We start from the raw sequence: 18894 nt of genomic DNA, 5'->3' as shown, positions 1-18894 counted from the left end.
AAAGAAAAAGAAAGTCCTCTATAGAAGAGGTTGGCAAACTTTTTCTGCAAATGCCCAGACAGTACATGTTTTAGACTCCATGGGCCATATGGTCTCTGTCAAAACTACCATATGTTGCAAAAGCAGCCACAGATAATACATAAACAAATGAGTGTGGCTGTGTTCCAATAAAGCTTTATTTGAAAAAAAAAAAAAAAAAAAAAAAAAAAAAAAAAAAAAAAAAAAAGGACAGCAGGCCAGATTGGGCCCACAAGGCCATTATTTGCCAACCCCTGCTACAAATTACAGTTCACAAGCCACTTGCAGAGCTTTCAAGCAGACCTTCCCGGAGTCATTACCGCATATTGCTCCTGTGTTCCTGGATATGACAGCGGTGACCTAAGAAGAAGAAACAAATTAACTGTAATTATCAAGCTCCTTATCGGGACTTGTTCAGCCAGAAGTCATCTTAAATCTGTGGTTCCATTAGCTTGCCACTGGTTCAAGGCATATTTCAAAGACTTCCTCCTCCTTTACTACCATTATTCACAGATGACTACAGTTACGGAAAAAAAAATACATATATACATATATATACTATTCCTTAGTATTTTTTAAGTACAACACCTTACTTTCAAACCTACTTCTATTTTTTAAAAACCCTAATTCTTCAACTGCCAAAAAAGAGGTGAAAAATAGTACAGAGCCACTGACAATATTTGATCCAATTTACTGCAGTATAGAGAGAATGTCTCCTTCCCAGGAAGGAACAAAGAGGCCCTTCTGCCCGGACATGTCCATCCAAACCACAGCTGTCTCATCATTGACATGCTTCAAGAAGTCCAATTAAACACTGAGCTTCTGAACAGACACGTCTGATCACAGAAGCCCTCTGTGCCGCCAGATGTTCATTTTCAGTCACTTTCCACTCAGCAGCACTGTTCATAGAACAAATTCAAATTTCTCAGTCTAACGTTTTGGGGGAGACTAACAATTGTAGCCCTAAAAGCCAGCAACAGTATAACACTTGCTTCCGAATGCAAGAATGTTCAAACGGACAAGAGAAAAAAATATTGCTAGAATATGGAGTTTCTAACCCAAATTAACTGGACCTATTAAACGTGACTAAAGAGTTCTTCCTCTCCACAAAACATACATCCACACCAAAGAATTAGGATGCGGCAAGAACACAAGAACTCTGAAGCTCTTACTGTATAAACTGCAGTCCTTCCTTAATGTTCTGCTGCCTTTTTCTTCTCTCCTCGGACACACTGGACATGTTATCCCACACATCCACTTTCTAAATGAGCAATCTGGAAAGAAACAAGGCAAAAAAGCACATAAGATACCAGGGCCCCTGGACTCCAATCAAAACACCCATAAATCCAGACCTTGTCACACTATCAGCTGTGGACACATCCATTTCTGACTTGACTCCAGGATCCTGGACAGCAGGGACCCTACAGGAGTTATCTTTGTGGCTCCCCTGTGGTCCAGCACACCATAAGCACACCATTTTCACATTCTTTTTTTTTTTTTTTTGAGACAGAGTCTCACTCCATTGCCCAGGCTGGAGAGCAGTGACGCGATCTCGCGATCTTGGCTCACTGCAACCTCCGCCTCCTGGGTTCAAGCAATTCTCCTGTCTCAGCCTCCTGAGTGGCTGGGACTACAGACGCCTGCCAGCACGCCTGGCTAATTTTTGTATTTTTAGGAGAGACGGGGTTTCACCTTACTGGTCAAGCTGGTCTCGAATCCCTGACCTCAGGTGATCCACCTACCTCAGCCTCCCAAAGTGTGGGATTATAGGTGTGAGCCACCATGCCCGGCCAGTTTTCACATTCTTTAAGGCTGAATGGCTATGCAGACTTTGTATACCCCTCCTGAGCAGCCTCCAGGAAAAAGTCATGTCTCCCCTTCCTTTCCTCTTCCCTCCTTTGGCTTCAGGTTTTGTTTTTCCCCTGTCTACACGCACGCATAAGCTGCCCCTAGAACAGTTCCAGCCTTGTTTTGCTTCTGGAAGCTCTCCAGAAATAAAAAGGTTTCACATCCGCTTGCCTCCGAGGGAGTCTGACTTCCTTGTAAGCCAAGTTTAAACCTTATACATATTTTGTCCCACAAACTTCCAAAATGATTATTGTTGATACAACAGATAAAATAATGATATAAAGTTACTTCCATTGGAATTTTCTGGATATTAAAATGTTATCTTCAACATAACACTTGCAAATGTCAACACATATCATTCTTTTGGGCCCCATCTCCACTAATCAATGTTCACCGAGCAGTTCCCCAAGTTCAAGGAGAGCCACAGAGAAGAGATCTGAGATAAAACATCATCTCCCAGTGGCCCAAACTAGAGTTCCTCAGGCTTGGCATTCTGGGCTAGCTAATTCCTTGTCTTGTGATTGCAGGATGTTGGCAGTACTTCTGCCTCTACCCACTATGCCTGTAGCCCCTCACCCCAACCCCACTCACAACCAAAAATGTCTCCAGATATTGTTAAATGTCAGGGTGGGGAAAGCACAATCAGCCCCAGTTGAGAACAACTGAGACCTAAAGTTAAGACAACATCTTACATATAAACCACGTATTTGGACCCAGGTGACAGGAAGGGAAATTCCACTCATGTTTGAAGTACATTGCTGAAATTTTTTAGTTTCATTATTGCTTGGCATTTGCAGTTTTATTTTTAAATCTCATTTTTTTCAAAGTATAAGGGTGAGATGGGGGTTGGAATGTCCAAAATGCTGATAACTGGTGCTAATCCCTTGCTTCTTTGAAACACCGTCAGTTCTCAATATTTTTGTCCTATAAAGTTAGTACTTTACTGAAGTGTTTACATGGGAAAGGATATGACATAGGGGACTTGCTTTAAAATACTCCAGTGACAACAAAAAAGGGGGGGGCTGGGTGTGAGGTGGGGAGGAAACGGCAGAACGCTGATAACCAGGGGAGGGTGAGGAGTGCAGGGGATGCTTCAGTACTATTCTCTGGGCTTTGTATGTGTTTGAAACATTACAAAATAAGAAGTTTAAGAAGTCCATGACACTAGAGTAAAATGGCACTATTTCTGGAATGTGCTTTTAAAACAGTTTAGCCGAAAGGGGGGTAGCTGGGTGGAAATAAAACAAGAATGCCAAAAATACGGATAATGGTTCCAGCTGGATGAAGAGCATGGAAGCTCACTCCACCCTTCTATCTACTTAGACATGTTGGCCCATGTCCTTAATAGAAATGCTTTTTTAAAAAAATTTATATATTTTTTTAAATTTATAAATGTTTTTTAAAAAATTATATGTACAGAGTAATTTAAAGAAGCACTATTTGTAAAAGAAAAAGATTTTTTAAATTAACTCAGGCCACTCATGGTAGCTCACACCTGTAATCTCAGCACTTTGGGAGGCAAAGGCAGGAAGATCACTTGAGCCTAGGAGTTCAAGACCAACCTGGGCAACACAGGGAGACCCCCTATCTCTACAAAAAATTTTAAAAGAGGCTGGGCGCGGTGGCTCGCGCCTGTAATCCAGCACTTTGAGAGGCCGAGGCGAGTGGATAACCTGAGATCAGGAGTTCGAGACCAGCCTCACCAACATAGAGAAACCCCATCTCTACTGAAAATACAAAATTAGCTAGGCATGGTGGTGCATGCCTGTAATCCCAGCTATTTGGGAGGCTGAGGCAGGAGAATCACTTGAACCTGGGAGGCGGAGGTTGCGGTAAGCCAAGATCACGCCATTGCACTCCAGCCTGGGCAACAAGAGTGACACTCCATCTCAAAAAAAAAAAAAATTGGCAGTGCACGGTGGCTCATGCCTGTAATCCCAGCACTTTGGGAGGCTGAGGTGGGCAGATCACTTGAGGTCAGGAGTTCCAGACCAGCCTGGCCAACATGGGGAAACCCCATCTCTACTAAAAATACAAAATTAGCCGGGCGTGGTGGCACATGCCTATAATCCCAGCTACTCCGGAGGCTGGGGCAGGAGAATCACTTGAACCCGGGAGGCGGAGGTTGGGGTGAGTTGAGATGGTGCCACTGCACTCCAGCCTGGGCAACAAGAGTGAAATTCCATCTCAAAATAAATAAATAAACAAAAATTACAAAGATTAGCCAGGCATGGTGGCATGCATCTGTAGTCCCAGCTACTCAGGAGGCTGAGGTGGGAGGACTGATAGAGCCTGTGAGGTAGAGGTTGCAGTGAGCTGTAATCATGCCAGTGCACTACAGCCTGGGTGACAGAGTGAGACCTTGTCTCAAAAAAATAAAAAAAAACGTAACCAGGTGTGGTGGTGCGTACCTGTAGTCCCAGCTACTCAGATGATGGAGGCAGGAGGATGGCTTGAACCCATGAAGTCAAGGCTGTAGTGAGCTACGATTGCACCACTGCACTCCCGCCTGGGCAAGAGAGTGAGACCCTGTCTCAAAAATAATATTTTTTTTAAAAAACTAACCCAATGTCTATCAAAAAGGAAATGCCTGAAGAAATTACAGGAAAAAAAATGAGGCATATAAGTATCCATATGACCCATTTTGTTTTGTTTTGTTTTTTAAGATGGAGTCTCACTCTGTCACACAGGCTGGAGTGCAGTGGCCCAATCTCTGCTCACTGCAACCTCCACCTCCCGGCTTCACGCCATTCTCCTACCTCAGCCTCCCAAGTAGCTGGGACTACAGGCGCCCGCCCCCACACCCGGCTACTTTTTTGTATTTTTAGTAGAGACAGCGTTTCACCATGTTAGCCAGGATGGTCTCGATCTCCTGACCGTATGATCTGCCCACCTACGCCTCCCAAAGTGCTGGGATTACAGGCGTGAGCCACCGCACCTGGCCGTTTTGTTTTTTTTAAAGTGACAGGTAGGTATATATATTGACATATGCTTGTGTAGACATAAAATAGTCCCAGATGGAATCATGGGAGACTACAGCAGTAGTAGAAGACTGAAGGCTGGAAAAGGGGTAGGACGAGGTCTTTTCAATGGGTTCAAAACTTTTGTTTTATTTGGAGCCACGTAAACAAATTACCTCTGTACAAAAATTAAACAAATTTTTTAAAGTTTATCTATCCTCTGAGCCCTTCCTTGGAAAGATGACTTAAGGGACCACCGGGCTTTTGTTTGTTTTAGCTAAAACATGGCAATTCACTTAGAGTTCGAACTTTAGAGCTCAGAGGAACCCAGAGTAGTATTCAGGATGCCAGAGCAGTCAGGCCAGAGGGAGGGAACAAAAGAAAAGGATGCCTGAAACCAGGACGATGGCCACACAGTTCAGTGAATGATGTACCTTTCTCTCAGCCTCTATCTAGCCAAGGTGGGGAATTGGTTTGAGGTTGACTCAAAAAGTTAATCTGCTGGCTAAGAATGGACTCCTGGGTAGTGATATCTGCCAAGTTTATAGCCTTAAAGCTATTTTCCCCAGAAAGTGTTAGAGAACCTTGAACCTCAACCTTATACAAAAAAGGCGTGTGGCAAAGAGCTGACACCACAAGTAAGTGATTGAAAGGAAATGGAAAATGGATATAGACGTTTTTAATGCACAAAATACGCCCCTTTAGATGTTTATAGATCTAGGATCATAATATCAGGCAATATTTAAATATAATATGACAGAGTATTTCATGTTCAGTAGTTTTGTGTTTCCCCAAAAACTTTTATTTTGAAAGTTCTCAAACACACAGTAAAGTTAAAAAAATTATAATACTGTATGCCCAGACCTACAATTAATATTTTATGAAATCACATCTGCCCATCTTTATCTATCTGCTCATCCTTCTGTTCATTCATCAGTCCATCTTACTGTTTTAATAAATTTCAAAGTCAGCTGCAGATACCTAAACATCTCAGCATACACATCATTAACTAGAGATCAATATTTGTTTACAGTTTTGTTTTTTAAGGTAAAACACACAAATCTTAATGTGAGTTTTGACAAACTCATGTGACCCAGAGCCCTATCAGGATATAGACCAGCACCTTGGGAGGCCAAGGCAGGAGGATCATTTGAGCCCAGGAGTATGAAACCAGCCTGGGCAAGATGGAGAGACCCCATCTCTACAAAAAAATAAGCCAGGTGTGGTGGTACGTGCCTGTAGTCCTAGCTACTCAGGAGGCTAAGGCAAGAGGACTGATTAAGCCCAGGAGTTGGAGGCTGCAGTGAGCTGCCAACCACGCCACTACACCCCAACCTGGGCAACAGAACAAGATCTTGTCTCTTAAGAAAAGATATAGACCATTAATTGTCACTCTAGAGAGTTCCCTCATGCCCCTTCCCCAAACCACTACTGTAATTTTTTTTCCTCACCATTGATTAGTTTTACCTGTGAAATAATCTCCCCTCAACACACATCCCTTTGTGGTTTTTTTTTTTTTTTTTTTTGAGACAAGGTCTTACCCTGTCATCCAGGCTGGAGTAGACTGGTGTGATCACAGCTCATTGCAACCTCAAACTTCCGGTCTCAAGCGATCCTCCCTCATCAGCCTCCTGAGTAGCTGACACTACAAGTGTGCCACCATGCCCAGCTAATTTTTTTAATTCCACAGAGATTAAAAGCATAGGGACTGGCCGGGCACAGTGGCTCACGTCTGTAATCCTAGTACTTTGGGAGGCCGAGGCGGGCAGATCACCTGAGGTCAGGAGTTCGAGACCAGCCTGGCCAACATGGTGAAACCCTGTCTCTACTGAAAATACAAACATTAGCCGGGCATGATGGCAGGCGCCTGTAATCCCAGCTACTCGGAAGGCTGAGGCAGGAGAATCATTTGAACCCAGGAGGTGGAGGTTGCACTGAGCCAAGATCGCGCCATTGCACTCCAGCCTGGGGGACAAGAGCAAGACTTCGTCTCCAAAGAAAAAAAAAGCACAGGGATTACAGGTGTGAGCCCCCTCGTCCAGCTCCTTTTTTTAAAGAAAGAAAAAGACGTTTAAAAATATACCATCTTAGTTCTGGATCCTGTTAAAATCTAGCCTCGATTTTAAAGAAAGAAAGAATTTTACAAAGTTAACCCAACAGTCCCTTTCCTTACTCAGCCTCAGCAGTACTCCCTCCTAGAGGCCCCTCCCTTCAACTTCCACCTCACAGCCCACTCTGTCTCCTGCAGGCTGAGGCTCCATCTCCACAGACCTCTCACCTTGAGAGCCCTGAGGACCCACTCTTGAGATCTCCCCGAGCCATACTCTCCCATAGAGGTCCTCCCTCCACCAGATGTCAAATGTCCTCATCTAGGGCCCCATAACAACTCTCACGTCCATCCCCAGGCAGACCCTCTGGCCTGTCTGACAGTTCCATTTGAATTTCTCACAGACATCCTAAACTGTTCATTTTAACATGACAGTGAAAAGGAATGTCTCCTTCCCATCCTATCACTTAGCCGCCCATTTGCCCTTCTGCCCATTTGCCCTCCTGGAGGGCCACCAACCACTGTTACCAGTCTCAGAAAAATCCCGACATATATATTGCTTTCTTTTTTTTTCTTTTTTTTTTTTTGAGACGCAGTCTCCCTCTGTTGCCCAGGCTAGAGTGTAGTGGCGTGATCTCGGCTCAATACAACCTCTGCCTCCTGGGTTCAAACGATTCTCCTGCCTCAGCCGCCCTAGTAGCTGGGATTACAGGTACGCGCCACCACACCCAGCTAATTTTTGTATTTTTAGTAGAGATGGGGTTTCACCATGTTGGTCAAGCTGGTCTCGAACTCCTAACCTCGTGATCTGCCTGCCTCAGCCTCCCAAAGTGCTGGGATTACAGGCGTGAGCCACCACGCTCGGCCCGACAAAGACATTCTATAGAACGATTCTGTATCTTGATTGTGGGAGTGGTTACATGAATTTATGCATGGGATAAAACTGCATAATACTACACACACACTCACACACACAGGCACGCACACCCACCCCCCCCCACACACACACACACGAGTGCTGGTTAAAACCCAGCGAGGCCCGTAGTTTGGTTAACAATATTACACTAATGTCAATTTCTTGATTGAGACAGTGTGCTACAGTTATATGTCACCATTGAAGGAAGAGGAAGGGAAGGGTTCATGGGACTCTATATACTTCTTTTGCAACTTCCTGTGAGTCTATAATTATTTCAAAATAAAAAGTTAAAAGTATTCTGTGTATATGTTTGTTTGTTTTTGTTTTTTTTTTGAGATGAACTCTCACTGTGTCACCCAGGCTGGAGTGCAATGGCACAATCTCGGCTCACTGCAACCTCCGCTTCCTGGGTTCAAGCAATTCTTCTGCCTCAGCCTCCCAAGTAGCTGGGATTACAGGTGCACGTCACCACGCCTGGCTAATTTTTGTATTTTTGTAGAGATGGGGTTTCACCATGTTGGCCAGGCTGGTCTTGAACTCTTGACCTCAGGTGATCAGCCTGCCTTGGCCTCCCAAAGTGCTGGAATAACAGGCGTGAGCCACTGCGCCCGGCCGTGCATATGTTGTTTTTTATTCAAACCGGAGCTACCAGTGAGTTCTGTACCCCATTGTCTTTATGTAGTATGTGATCAGTGTGTTTGTTTTCTGCACACACAGCGTTCTATGATATGGTTGTACCATAATTTTACCAGGTCTCTGGTGATGGACCTTCTAGTTGTTTCCAATCTTTAAAGGTCACCATGTACACGGGGCATTTCATACACATCTAAGTATCCCTTTAAAGAACTTTTATAGGATAGGCTGGCCATGGTGGCTCACACCTGTAATCCCAGCACTTTGGGAGGCCGAGGCAGGCAGATCACTTGAAGTCAGGAGTTCCATACCAGCCCGGCCAACATGGCGAAACCCCGTCTCTACTAAAAATACAAAAATTAACCGGGTGTGGAGGCATACACCTGTAATCCCAGCTACTACACAGGCTAAGGCAAGAGAATAGCTGGAACCCAGGATGTGGAGGCTGCAGTGAGCAGAGATCATGCCACTGCATTCCACCTGAACCAGAGAGTGAGACTCCACCTCAAAAAAAAAAAAAAAAAAAAGAATTTCTAAAGGATAAAGGGCATATGCATTTGTTTATTTTGCCAGCTATTGCCACAATACACCAAATGATTCTGCCACCAACAATGCACAGGATTCCTGGTTCACCGCTTCACCCAGGTATTATCAAATGTGTGAATCCTTGTGAACCAAAAAAGTGAGAAACAGTGTGGCAATGTGATGAGGCCATGTTTGTTTTAATCTATCATTAGCAAGGCTCAGCGTCCTTTCAGATTTAAGAATCATCTGTACTTCCTTGTCTATGAATTGTTTGCTCATACCCTCTGCTCATTTTTCTGCTGAGCTTTACTTATTTATGGAAGCTCTTTATATGTTGAGGAAAATAGTCCTTTCTGATGTTATTGGTATTTTTTCCAATTTGATGTCAATCTTTTGACTTTGGTTATTTTTGACAGCAAAGGTTTTTGTTGTTGTTGTTCTTGTTGTTGTTTGAGACGGAGTTTCACTCTTATTGACCAGGCTGGAGTACAAAGGCACGATCTTGGCTCATTGCAACCTCCACCTCCCAGGTTCAAGTGATTCTTCTGCCTCAGCCTCCTGAGCAGCTGCAATTACAGGCACATGCCAAAACACCCGGCTAATTTTGTATTTTTAGTAGAGATGGGGTTTCTCCATGTTGGTCCAGCTGGTCTTGAACTCCCGACCTCAGGTGATCTGCCCACCTTGGTCTCTCCCAGGAGGCAGAGGTTGCAGTGAGCCAAGATTGCGCCACTGCACTCCAGCCTGGGCCACAGAGCGACAGTCTGACTCAAAAATAAATAGATAAATAAAATAAGTAAAAAATAAAAATAAAAATCAGCCCAGACTGGTGGCACCAGCTTGTATGTAGTCTCAGCTACTCAGAGGCTGAGGGAGGAAGATCGCTTAAGCCCAGGTGTTCAAGGCTCAGCAAGCTATAATCACACCACTGCACTCCAGCCTGGGGTACAGAGCAAGACCCTGTCTTTAAAATAAATTTTTAAAACACACACACACACACACACCCCTCAATTCTTGCACTCTGCTTAAGACCCTTCAGCGGTTGCTTGGGACGCTGGATGAAGCCTTGCCTCCATACGGTGACCTAGCAGACCCCTGTCCCCAAGCCATGCAGCTCCTCCCTCCCCCAGCTTCACACATGAGGCTCCTGTCACACTGACCTTTTAAGAGCTCCCAGAACAAGTCAGGCACTCCATGCTTCTAAGTCACTGTGTTTGTTGTTCCCTCTGCCCAAAATACGCTTCTCAGCTCTTCACAGAGCTGGCTCCTTTTCATCCATCCAGAAGTGAGCTTAAATAACACTATTAGGGACCTTCCCTTGCCACCCTAAATTGCTGCCTCACCCCAGTCTCATCCCTCTTATTCACTTCAGCAGGTACCTGGTACTTCTTATGCTTCATTGTAAGAACAAGATCTGGGTCCAGCTCAACAAATACTTGAACAAAGAATGAAGTAAGCAGCCCAGTGTAAAGAGAATGCCTCATACAAAGTTCAGAGGCCCAGGAGACAGAAGCTGGTAAAACTGTTCACAAGAAGCAAGTGTGAAGAAGGAGGGTGCCCAGTAGGAAATGACTGCATGCAAACAGAGCTGGTTATAGTGGAGCTCGGCCTCCAACCCTTTGGGGGAACAAGGTGGGAAGTGAATTAATACAGTGGGAACTGGCTAGAGACAGCGATGGAAAAAAACCTGAAACCATAAGGGATTCCTCAAGATATACAATGACAAGTTTCACTGATCCCCTCTCCTCCTAAATGAAAAAGAATTCCAGGGAAGAAGGCACTTTGTTTTTTTGTTTTGTCTTTGAGACAGTGTCTCCCTGTATTGCCCAGGCTGCAGTACAGTGGCACAATCATAGCTCACTGCAGCCTCAACCTCCAGAGCTCAATCTTCCCACCTCAGCCTCCCAAGTAGCTGGAACTACAAGCACATGCCACTATACCTGAATAATTTTTGTATTTTTTGTAGAGACAGAGTCCCACTATATTGCCCAGGCTGTTCTCAAACTTCCGGGCTCAAGCAATCCACCCACCTTAGCCTCCCAAAGTACTGAGATTACAGGCATGACCCGTGCCTGGCCCAAGGAGAGACACTTTGAACAGTTCATTTTAAAGCAAGAAACTCAATTAAATAGGAATTTCATTAAATTAACTGAACTCTTACAAACTGGAATATCATCTCTCTGGGATCAGCTGATTTAAAATTTGTTACTAATCTTGAAGTTATGTAAGATCTCAAGGTATCCTGGATCTTCAGAATTCCCTTACTATTTACTCAGTGCCTGGTAGGTTAAACTCATTATCCCAAAGTCTAGTACAATGTTGGTAACTAGACAAATCCACATCCATGAGCTTTTGACCTTACATGGTAACTTTAGAAACTAGCTCTCATTAACAGAAGACATCAAGGTAAGGGAAATGTGACTGCAACATACTGAGACAGAAATAGTAGCTCTTACTGGATGCCAGGCACTGTTCTACATGCTTTATATGTATTAAGTCATTTAATCCTCCTGCTAACCTTAAGTGACAGGTACTGTAAAGAAACTGAAATACAGATAAGTGACGCAGCTGGCTCAGGATTACAGCTAGGAAGTAGCAGAGCTCGATTTCAAAGGCAGACAGCCTGGCTCCAAGCCTGAGAGCCTATCCACCTGGCTCTTTTGCACATTACGTGCCAAAGACGCCTGGAGGGGAGTGAGCATCTGTCTAGGGTGGCCCTGGGCTGGGCTCTGAAAGACAAATATGGCTCTGATGAACAGGTGGGCACTTTAAAGCCATTCAGGAGAAATGAAAGAAACACACGCATGCGTGTGCACATGTGTACACAAAAAGATATGCTCAACAGACGTCATTTAATGCAACTCAGACAAAGCAGAGGGCTTTCACAGGAATGCAACAGGCCAGGAGTCTGGACATCACTCCAGGGAAAATCTTTCAAGGGGATATGCTCCACCCAGAACATAATGCATTTAAATACAAATAATATTAAAACAGCCTTACTTACAAGATGTATTAACACAGGACCAAAGTCTCCCAGTGAATGCAGTGCAGAGGTCACCTAGCACAGCATTTGTACTTTTGCCTAAAAAGGTATCCCTACATTTCAAGTGAAAAATTACAGGCTGGGTGCAATGGCTCATGCCTGTAATCCCAATATTTTGGGAGGCTGAGGTGGGAGGATTGCTTCAGGCCAGGAGTTTGAGACCAGCCTAGGCAACATAGGAGACCCCATCTCTATAAAGATGTTTAAAAAATTAAATGGGCATGGCGGTGTACACTGTAGTGCCAGCTACTCGGGAGACTGAGGCAGAAGGATTGCTTGAGGCCAGGAGTTTGATGTCACAGCAAACTATGACTATGCCACTATACTCCAACCTGGGTGTCAGAGCAAGATCCTGTCTCAAAAAAAAAAAGGGGGTGGGGGGGAGGAAAAATGATACATTCCAGTCCATATTCAATTCTATCCCCAGACTGAAGCCTGTCTGTGTAATATTAATAGCTCTAAAACAACTACAAAGTAGTTAAAGTATCATTATTATCATCCTTGTTTGGCAACAGTATATTAACTGGCTCTTGCAACACTTACAAAAGCACCTGGGGCACAACGCAAGCCTCAGAAGGCTGCAAACCCAGATGATAAGACATTAAAGATGTTGAAGCTCCTACTGGATACTTTATGAAACAGTTTATCCCTTTTACTGAAAAGGAAAACTTCATGAGAGAGGGTATGCCAAACAACAGCAGGAAGGTAATGTTACATTTTGGCTGGAGTTCTTCCCCCCACAGGAACTATTCACTTTGAAATTGCTGTCAGATTTCAGATTCAGTAAGATACAAAGTCTGTGAAGAGCCTGAAGAGCCTCCCTCTGCGAAGAGGCTCCGCCTGCCAAGAGCCTCCCTCAGTACCCAAGCCCTGCTAAGTGGTGGTTCCCAGGAACGTCTCATCTTATCTATGACCTCTGTATGGAAGAACTCAACAGGAATATTTCATGTAAAAGCTTCATGATAAATGATTTGCCTGGGGACACTGATACCACCACGATGTGCCCAAGACCGCCAGCCGATGAAGTCTTCCCAACCAAGTAACCCCAACACACTCTCACCTTCTTACCAAATGTGCCAGATTAATGTCCTGCTCCAAATTCAGGGCTTTTCAGAAAACATAAAGCTTCCCGTTTTCTATTTGTGAAAAAGTAACCTCGTTGCTTTACATAAATGAAAATCATCTCATTTAATATGCCTTTTGTGTACATGTAAATTAAAACATGTTATCACTAGCAGTAATTTTTAAACTTCCGGATTAATACTTTAATACTTCTCTCCTTAAAAATTATCTAAAATTTCTTCTTGATTTGCCAACACCTCACACTTTAAGTAATTTTCATAAGGATTCTGGAGAAAAATATTTTCACTAGAAAAAAAAAAAAAACACTTCAAGACGTTATCTAGAAGACAAAAGTTTGCTCACATCATACTGTCTCTAGAAAGCCCTTTCTAGGGTATCTGTGGCAACAGGATACAGACATCTTTTGTTTCTTTCTTCCTTTACTGAAATGCTCAAAACTTTCCAATAGTCACTCTCACCATCCCTGGAGTTGAGAGTTTCTATAATTGATTCTCTTCCACTTACAATGACAATTTAACCCACCCCAGTTGGCAGGTTTTAAAATCAGTCAAAATTAAGAATTGTGGAACAATGTGGCTGACAAACCACCATTCTTATTTGCAAAAACTGACAGAATCTGGGGAATGGGAAGGGAAGAGGGTGTAGGTCTGTGTAAAACCCCCAACGAAAAGTCACAGTAACATGAAGAAAGGCAGGAATTCTCCACTTCGTTTGTATGGCAGAAAAATCAATGGGCTCTTTGCAGAATAAACACACACACACACACAAACACACACGCACAAATATTGATAATATTCAGCCTCAATAACTCATGATCTCATTCTGAGCCAAACCTCATACAACTATTTGTAGCCTCCAGCACACAGCAGATAGGGAAAATTTTTCAACAGGGAAAATACTGTCCATTAACTTGAATTATTCTGCAAATTAGGACAAGACCCCATTGTGCAATTCAGTTCAATAGTTTGGCTCAGGATGAGAAGAGGCAGTGGATTCTTTGAGAGCTTTAAGGGAAGGAGGCCACATGCCATCAGAGAAGCAGGAAAGATCAGCAGATAGACATCTGTTCTCAGGGCCTCCACCCATTCAGATGCCCCAGCTGAGCACTGTACAGTCGAAATATTATACAAAATATATTACACAAAATGAGCCATACGTGTCATTGTATGTATGTATGTATGTATGTATGCATGCATGTATGTGGAGAGGGAGTCTCGCTCTGTTGCCCAGGAAGGAGTGCAGTGGCACAATCTCGGCTCACTGCAACCTCTGCCTCCCGGTTCAAACGATTCTCCTGCCTCAGCCTCCCCAGTAGCTGGGATTACAGGCGCCTGCCACCACGCCTGGCTAATTTTTGTATTTTTACTAGAGACGAGGTTTCTCCATGTTGGCCAGGCTGGTCTCGGAATTCCTGACCTCAGGTGATCCACACACCTCGGCCTCCCAAAGTGCTGGGATTACAGACGTAAGCCACCCCGCCCGGCCCATATATGTCATTTTAAATTTCCAAATAGCCACACTAAAAAAAGGGAAAAAGAAAAGCAGTGAGATTAACTTTTGTTTTTTTATTTGTTTTGAGACAGTGTCCCAGGCTGGAGCACAAAGGCACAATCTCAGCTCACCGAAGCCTCAATCTTCAGGGCTCAAGGGATTCTCCCACCTCAGCTTCCCCAGTAGCTGACTACAGGGGTGCACCACCACGCCCAGTTAATTTTTTGTAGAAACAGGGGTCTCACTATGTTGCCGAGGCTGGTCTTGAACTCCTGCACTCAAACGATCCTCCTGCCTCAGCCTCCCAAAGTTTTGGGATGACAGGCATGAGCCACTGCATCCTGCCAAGATTAATTTTAATGATCTATTTTCGTTAATTTGTCCCAAACATGACCATCTCAACATGCATTTAAGTATAAAAGGTTACCAATGACATCTTTTACGTTCTTTCTCATCCTAAGTCTTTAAAATCAGATGTACGTTTCACGGCTGGGACCGCAACTCAAACTGGTCCCATTTCGTGGGCTCCATCGTCCCAAACGGCCGGGGGTCAGTGGCCACCGTACTGGGCATGGCAAGGTCCTTCGTGGTTCAATACCGAACACGGGCAACTCCTTTTCATCCCTAGACAGGTGGGGACAGGAAAATACCCAACTCCTGGCAAATCCACCCAGTCCCGACTCAGGTTCGACCTCGGAGGCCCCGGCCGGGCCTCAGGCGGCCCCACCCCTGCGCTGCCCAGGCCTGACCGGAAGCCCCTCTAATGGGAACTGACAGGTCCCGGTCCCGGTCCTCCCGGGCGTCGCCCCCGCCTCCGCGGACCCCAAGGCCTCTCCCCGCCCGGCCCAGAGCTGCACCCCGCGCGAAAAAATAAAAAAATCAGAAAGGGGGGTAAAAAAGAGGGATGAGCCCCAAATTAATGCGCCAAGCTCTCCGCCGGCATCCTTCCCGCCCCCAAGCCCAAGACGCTGAATCGGGGTCCCCGCCATCACCAGAGCAGGCAGAAATAACGAAAAAAAAATTTTTTTTAATGAAATCACCAAAAAGGAGACATTTTGCCGAGGGAATGGCAGGCAGAAGTGGGTCACGTTATTCTCGGTGGGGGAAGGGGACGGCGCGCCCACCCGTCCCTCCGCGCGCACAGGCCCCGACCCCCGCTCCTCTCAGGGTCCTCTCGGGTCCGCGGGCCCCGGACCCCGCCGCCCCTCCCCCGCCCCGCCCGCCGTCCGTTAACGGCCGCGCGCGAGCACGAGGCGGCGGCGCGCGCGCGCGGGGGCGGAGGCGCGGGCGCGCGCGTTTCCTTCATCCCCGGCGGCGCCCCCGTACCCCTACCTGTGGGGACGACGCGCCGGCCGGCGGCGGAAGGCAGGCGGAGGCGGGCGGCGGCAGGCGGGCGGCGACAGCCGGGCGGCGGGGCCTGGGTGCTCGCTCGCAGCTCTCCCTCGGTTAGCGGTAGCGGCGGCGGCGGCTCGGTCGCGCCCGCGGCGGCGCCCTCTAGCGGCGGGAGGCCGCGCTTGCCGCCCGGGAGATGCCGCCATTGGCTGCGCCGGAGCTACGGGCTGGGGGCGGTGGCGCCACGTCTGACTGGGGGCAGGGACCTGGGCGCGCCGTTCAATCCGGAGCCCCGGAGTCGACGCGCGGCCCACTGGGTGAGCCAATGGGAAGGCCACGTTGCGCACTGGACGCGCTCGGACTCAAGACGGATTAACCAGCACCTGGGTTTTCTGGGGCCTCGCCCTGGCCGCGGCCTGAGCAGATGCGCTAGGAGGTAGAACAGCGTCCAGCGGGGAGAAGAGCTAGAGTCGGCATCGGGAAGCCCATCCTGGAGCCTGCTTAGCTTGACGAGCCCTCAACCGGGGCGCCCTGCTCTGCGAAGAGTAACTCTGCATCCTCAGAACAACCGTGATTGTCTTCATTCCTACACATGAGGAACGGGTGCGCGGAGCCCCAGGGCAGCCGGGGATCCAGACAGCCTCCCTCCAGTTCCATCTGCCGGCTCTTGGAAGGCCTGGATCCCTGTCCAGGGCCCAGCCCAAATGCCGCCTCGTCCATCTGCATTTTACGGCCAGGTGCCCCGCTGCGGGCACGGCTTCTTGTAAAATGCTCAGCTCAGCAGTGGGCGAGGCAGGGTCCCTGCCCCATGGGATGGAGGGCGGAGATCAGGGCCGACAGGCGCCCAAAGAAGACCATTTTGGTCGGTGAAGATCAAAGAAATTCAAGCAGGAGGATGTGACAGGAGGTTTTGGGAAAGCCTCTGAGGAGGTGACAGCCATGCGACCATGGGGGAAGTGTGCCGCAGGCAGAGGGAAAATGAGTGCAAAACCCCTGAAGCTGGAGCTCGGTGTCTGGATAACAGGAAAGGCCTGCATAGCGGATGTGTGCTAGAGGGGAGAAAGATCTGTGACAGAGGGGCCGCCATGTGGAATTTGGAGTTTTGTGTGGATAGGGGTCATTCATTGAGTCTGAATTGGGAGTTCCAAGGTCTCATATTTTAGAAAGTTCTCTCCTGCTACTGTGCAGAGATTGGGCTGTAGGAGAGACAACAGGGGAAGTGGGGACGCTAGCTACAGTAGCTCTTCCAGGGGTCTCGGTGACGTAGATTTACAAACCAGAGTATTAGCTCAGGCTGCCATGACAAAATACCCCAGACCAGGCAGCTTAGACAACAGGAATTTATTTTCTCACAGTTTTCGAGGCTGCAAGTCTAAGGTCTGGGTGCCGGCAGGGCTGGTTTCTGATGAGGCCTCTCTCCCTGGCTTGCAAACAGCTGTCCTCCTATGACCTTTTCTCTGTGAGCAGGAATCTCTGGTGTGTCTTCCTTTTTCTTACAAGAACAACAGTTTTACCAGATTAGGGCCCCACCCTATGACTTCATTTAACCCCAATGACTACCTAAAATGCCGTATTCAAGTAGTCGTATTAGGCCAGGCGCGGTGGCTCACGCCTGTAATTCTAGCACTTTCGGAAGCCGAGGCAGATGGATTGCCTGAGCTCAGGAGTTGGAGACCAGCCTGGACAACACAATGAAACCCCGTCTCTAACTAAAATACAAAAAATTAGCCGGGCATGGCAGCGTGCACCTGTAATCTCAGCTACTCGGGAGGCTGAGGCAGGAGAATCGCTTGAACCTGTGAGGCGGAGGTTGCAGTGAGCTGAGATCATGCCATTGCACTCCATCCTAGGCGAGAGAGAGACCCTGTATCAAAAAAAAAAAAAGTCATATTAGGGACGCTATGACTTCATTTAACCCTAATGACTGCCTAAAAGACCCATTCAAATAGTCATATTAGGGTTAGAGCTTCAACATAGGGACTCCGGGGTGGGGATGTGAGGAGTGGGGAGCGTTTCAGTCCGTAACACCAGGTAAGTGCTGCAACAGATATTGGAGAGCTGATAGGTTATGGTTTTAGGGAAGCTCCTCTAAGAAAGGGGTGGATTATGTGGGGCGCAGTGGCTCACATCTATAATCCCAGCACTTTGGGAGGCCGAGGCAGGGGGATCACGAGGTCAGAAGTTCAAGACCAGCCTGGCCAACATGGTGAAACGCTGTCTCTACTAAAAATACAAAAATTAGCCGGGCATGGAGGCAGGCACCTGTAATCCCAGCTACTGGGGAGGCTGAGTCAGGAGAATCGCTTGAACCTGGGAGGCGGAGGTTGCGGTGAATCGAGATCACGCCACTGTACTCCAGCTTGGGCGACAGAGCAAGACTCCATCTCAAAACAAAATAAGAAAGGGGTGGATTATTCTCGTGACCAGAGGCTGCTCATCATTCAGGACTCAGTTCCAACACCCTGTCTTGGAGAGGCCTTCGCTGACAGCCCATCTAAAAGTTGCTCACTAACACAGTGCCCTATCTGATCTTCCAAGCAGTCATCATGATCTGAAATGACCTCGTCTAGTCCTGTTGCCAGAAGGCTCAGGAGGTCTCTGGATACTGGTGAGACCCCAGCCCCAGCCAGTTTCCAGGTTCTTGACACCGTGGAGAGAAAGAATTCAAGAATGAGTTGAATGAAGCAAAGGGCAAGAAGGTTTTGTTTTTTGTTGTTTTTGTTTTTTTTAGACAGGATCTCAGTCTGTCACCCAGGCTGGAGTACAGAGGCGTAATCATGGCTCACTGCAGTCTTGATCTCCCGGGCTCAGGTGATTCCCGCCACCTCAGCTTCCTGAGCAGCTGGGACTACAGGAACATACCACCACACCGGCTAAGTTTTTTTTTTTTTTTTTTTTTTTTTTTGTAGAGACAGGGTTTTGCCATGTTGCCCAGGCTGGTTGCAAACTCCTGGGCTCAAGCAATCCTCCCACGTTGACCTCCCAAAGTGCTGGGATT

At 46.7% G+C, this 18894-nt stretch overlaps 1 protein-coding gene across 5 annotated transcripts in view; it reads right to left on the bottom strand.

Annotated features, from left to right (window-relative positions):
• The window catches only part of ZC3H7A (zinc finger CCCH-type containing 7A), a 48720-nt gene extending 30137 nt beyond the window's left edge, over positions 1–18583 (bottom strand). For 2 of the 5 annotated variants that reach the window (XM_054453343.2, XM_063654336.1), the window contains exons 1-3: positions 15897–18583; positions 1191–1292; positions 339–378 (exon numbers count right to left, since the gene is read on the bottom strand). In XM_054453343.2, the coding sequence (XP_054309318.1) occupies positions 339–378; positions 1191–1258 (108 nt within the window). In that variant the 5' untranslated portion in view covers positions 1259–1292; positions 15897–18583. Of the gene's footprint in view, positions 1–338; positions 379–1190; positions 1293–1370; positions 1504–1760; positions 2020–14991; positions 15189–15896 lie in introns of those variants that run through there. The other 3 variants (XM_054453344.2, XM_054453345.2, XM_054453346.2) reach the window with 3 other exon arrangements.
• Between the last annotated feature and the right edge of the window lie 311 nt (positions 18584–18894).

The sequence above is a fragment of the Pongo pygmaeus genome, chromosome 18, assembly GCF_028885625.2.
Source record: "Pongo pygmaeus isolate AG05252 chromosome 18, NHGRI_mPonPyg2-v2.0_pri, whole genome shotgun sequence".
Classification (NCBI taxonomy): Eukaryota; Metazoa; Chordata; class Mammalia; order Primates; family Hominidae; genus Pongo; species Pongo pygmaeus.
Note: the sequence above shows the minus strand (reverse complement) of the source record. Positions and strands in the feature narration are given on the sequence as shown.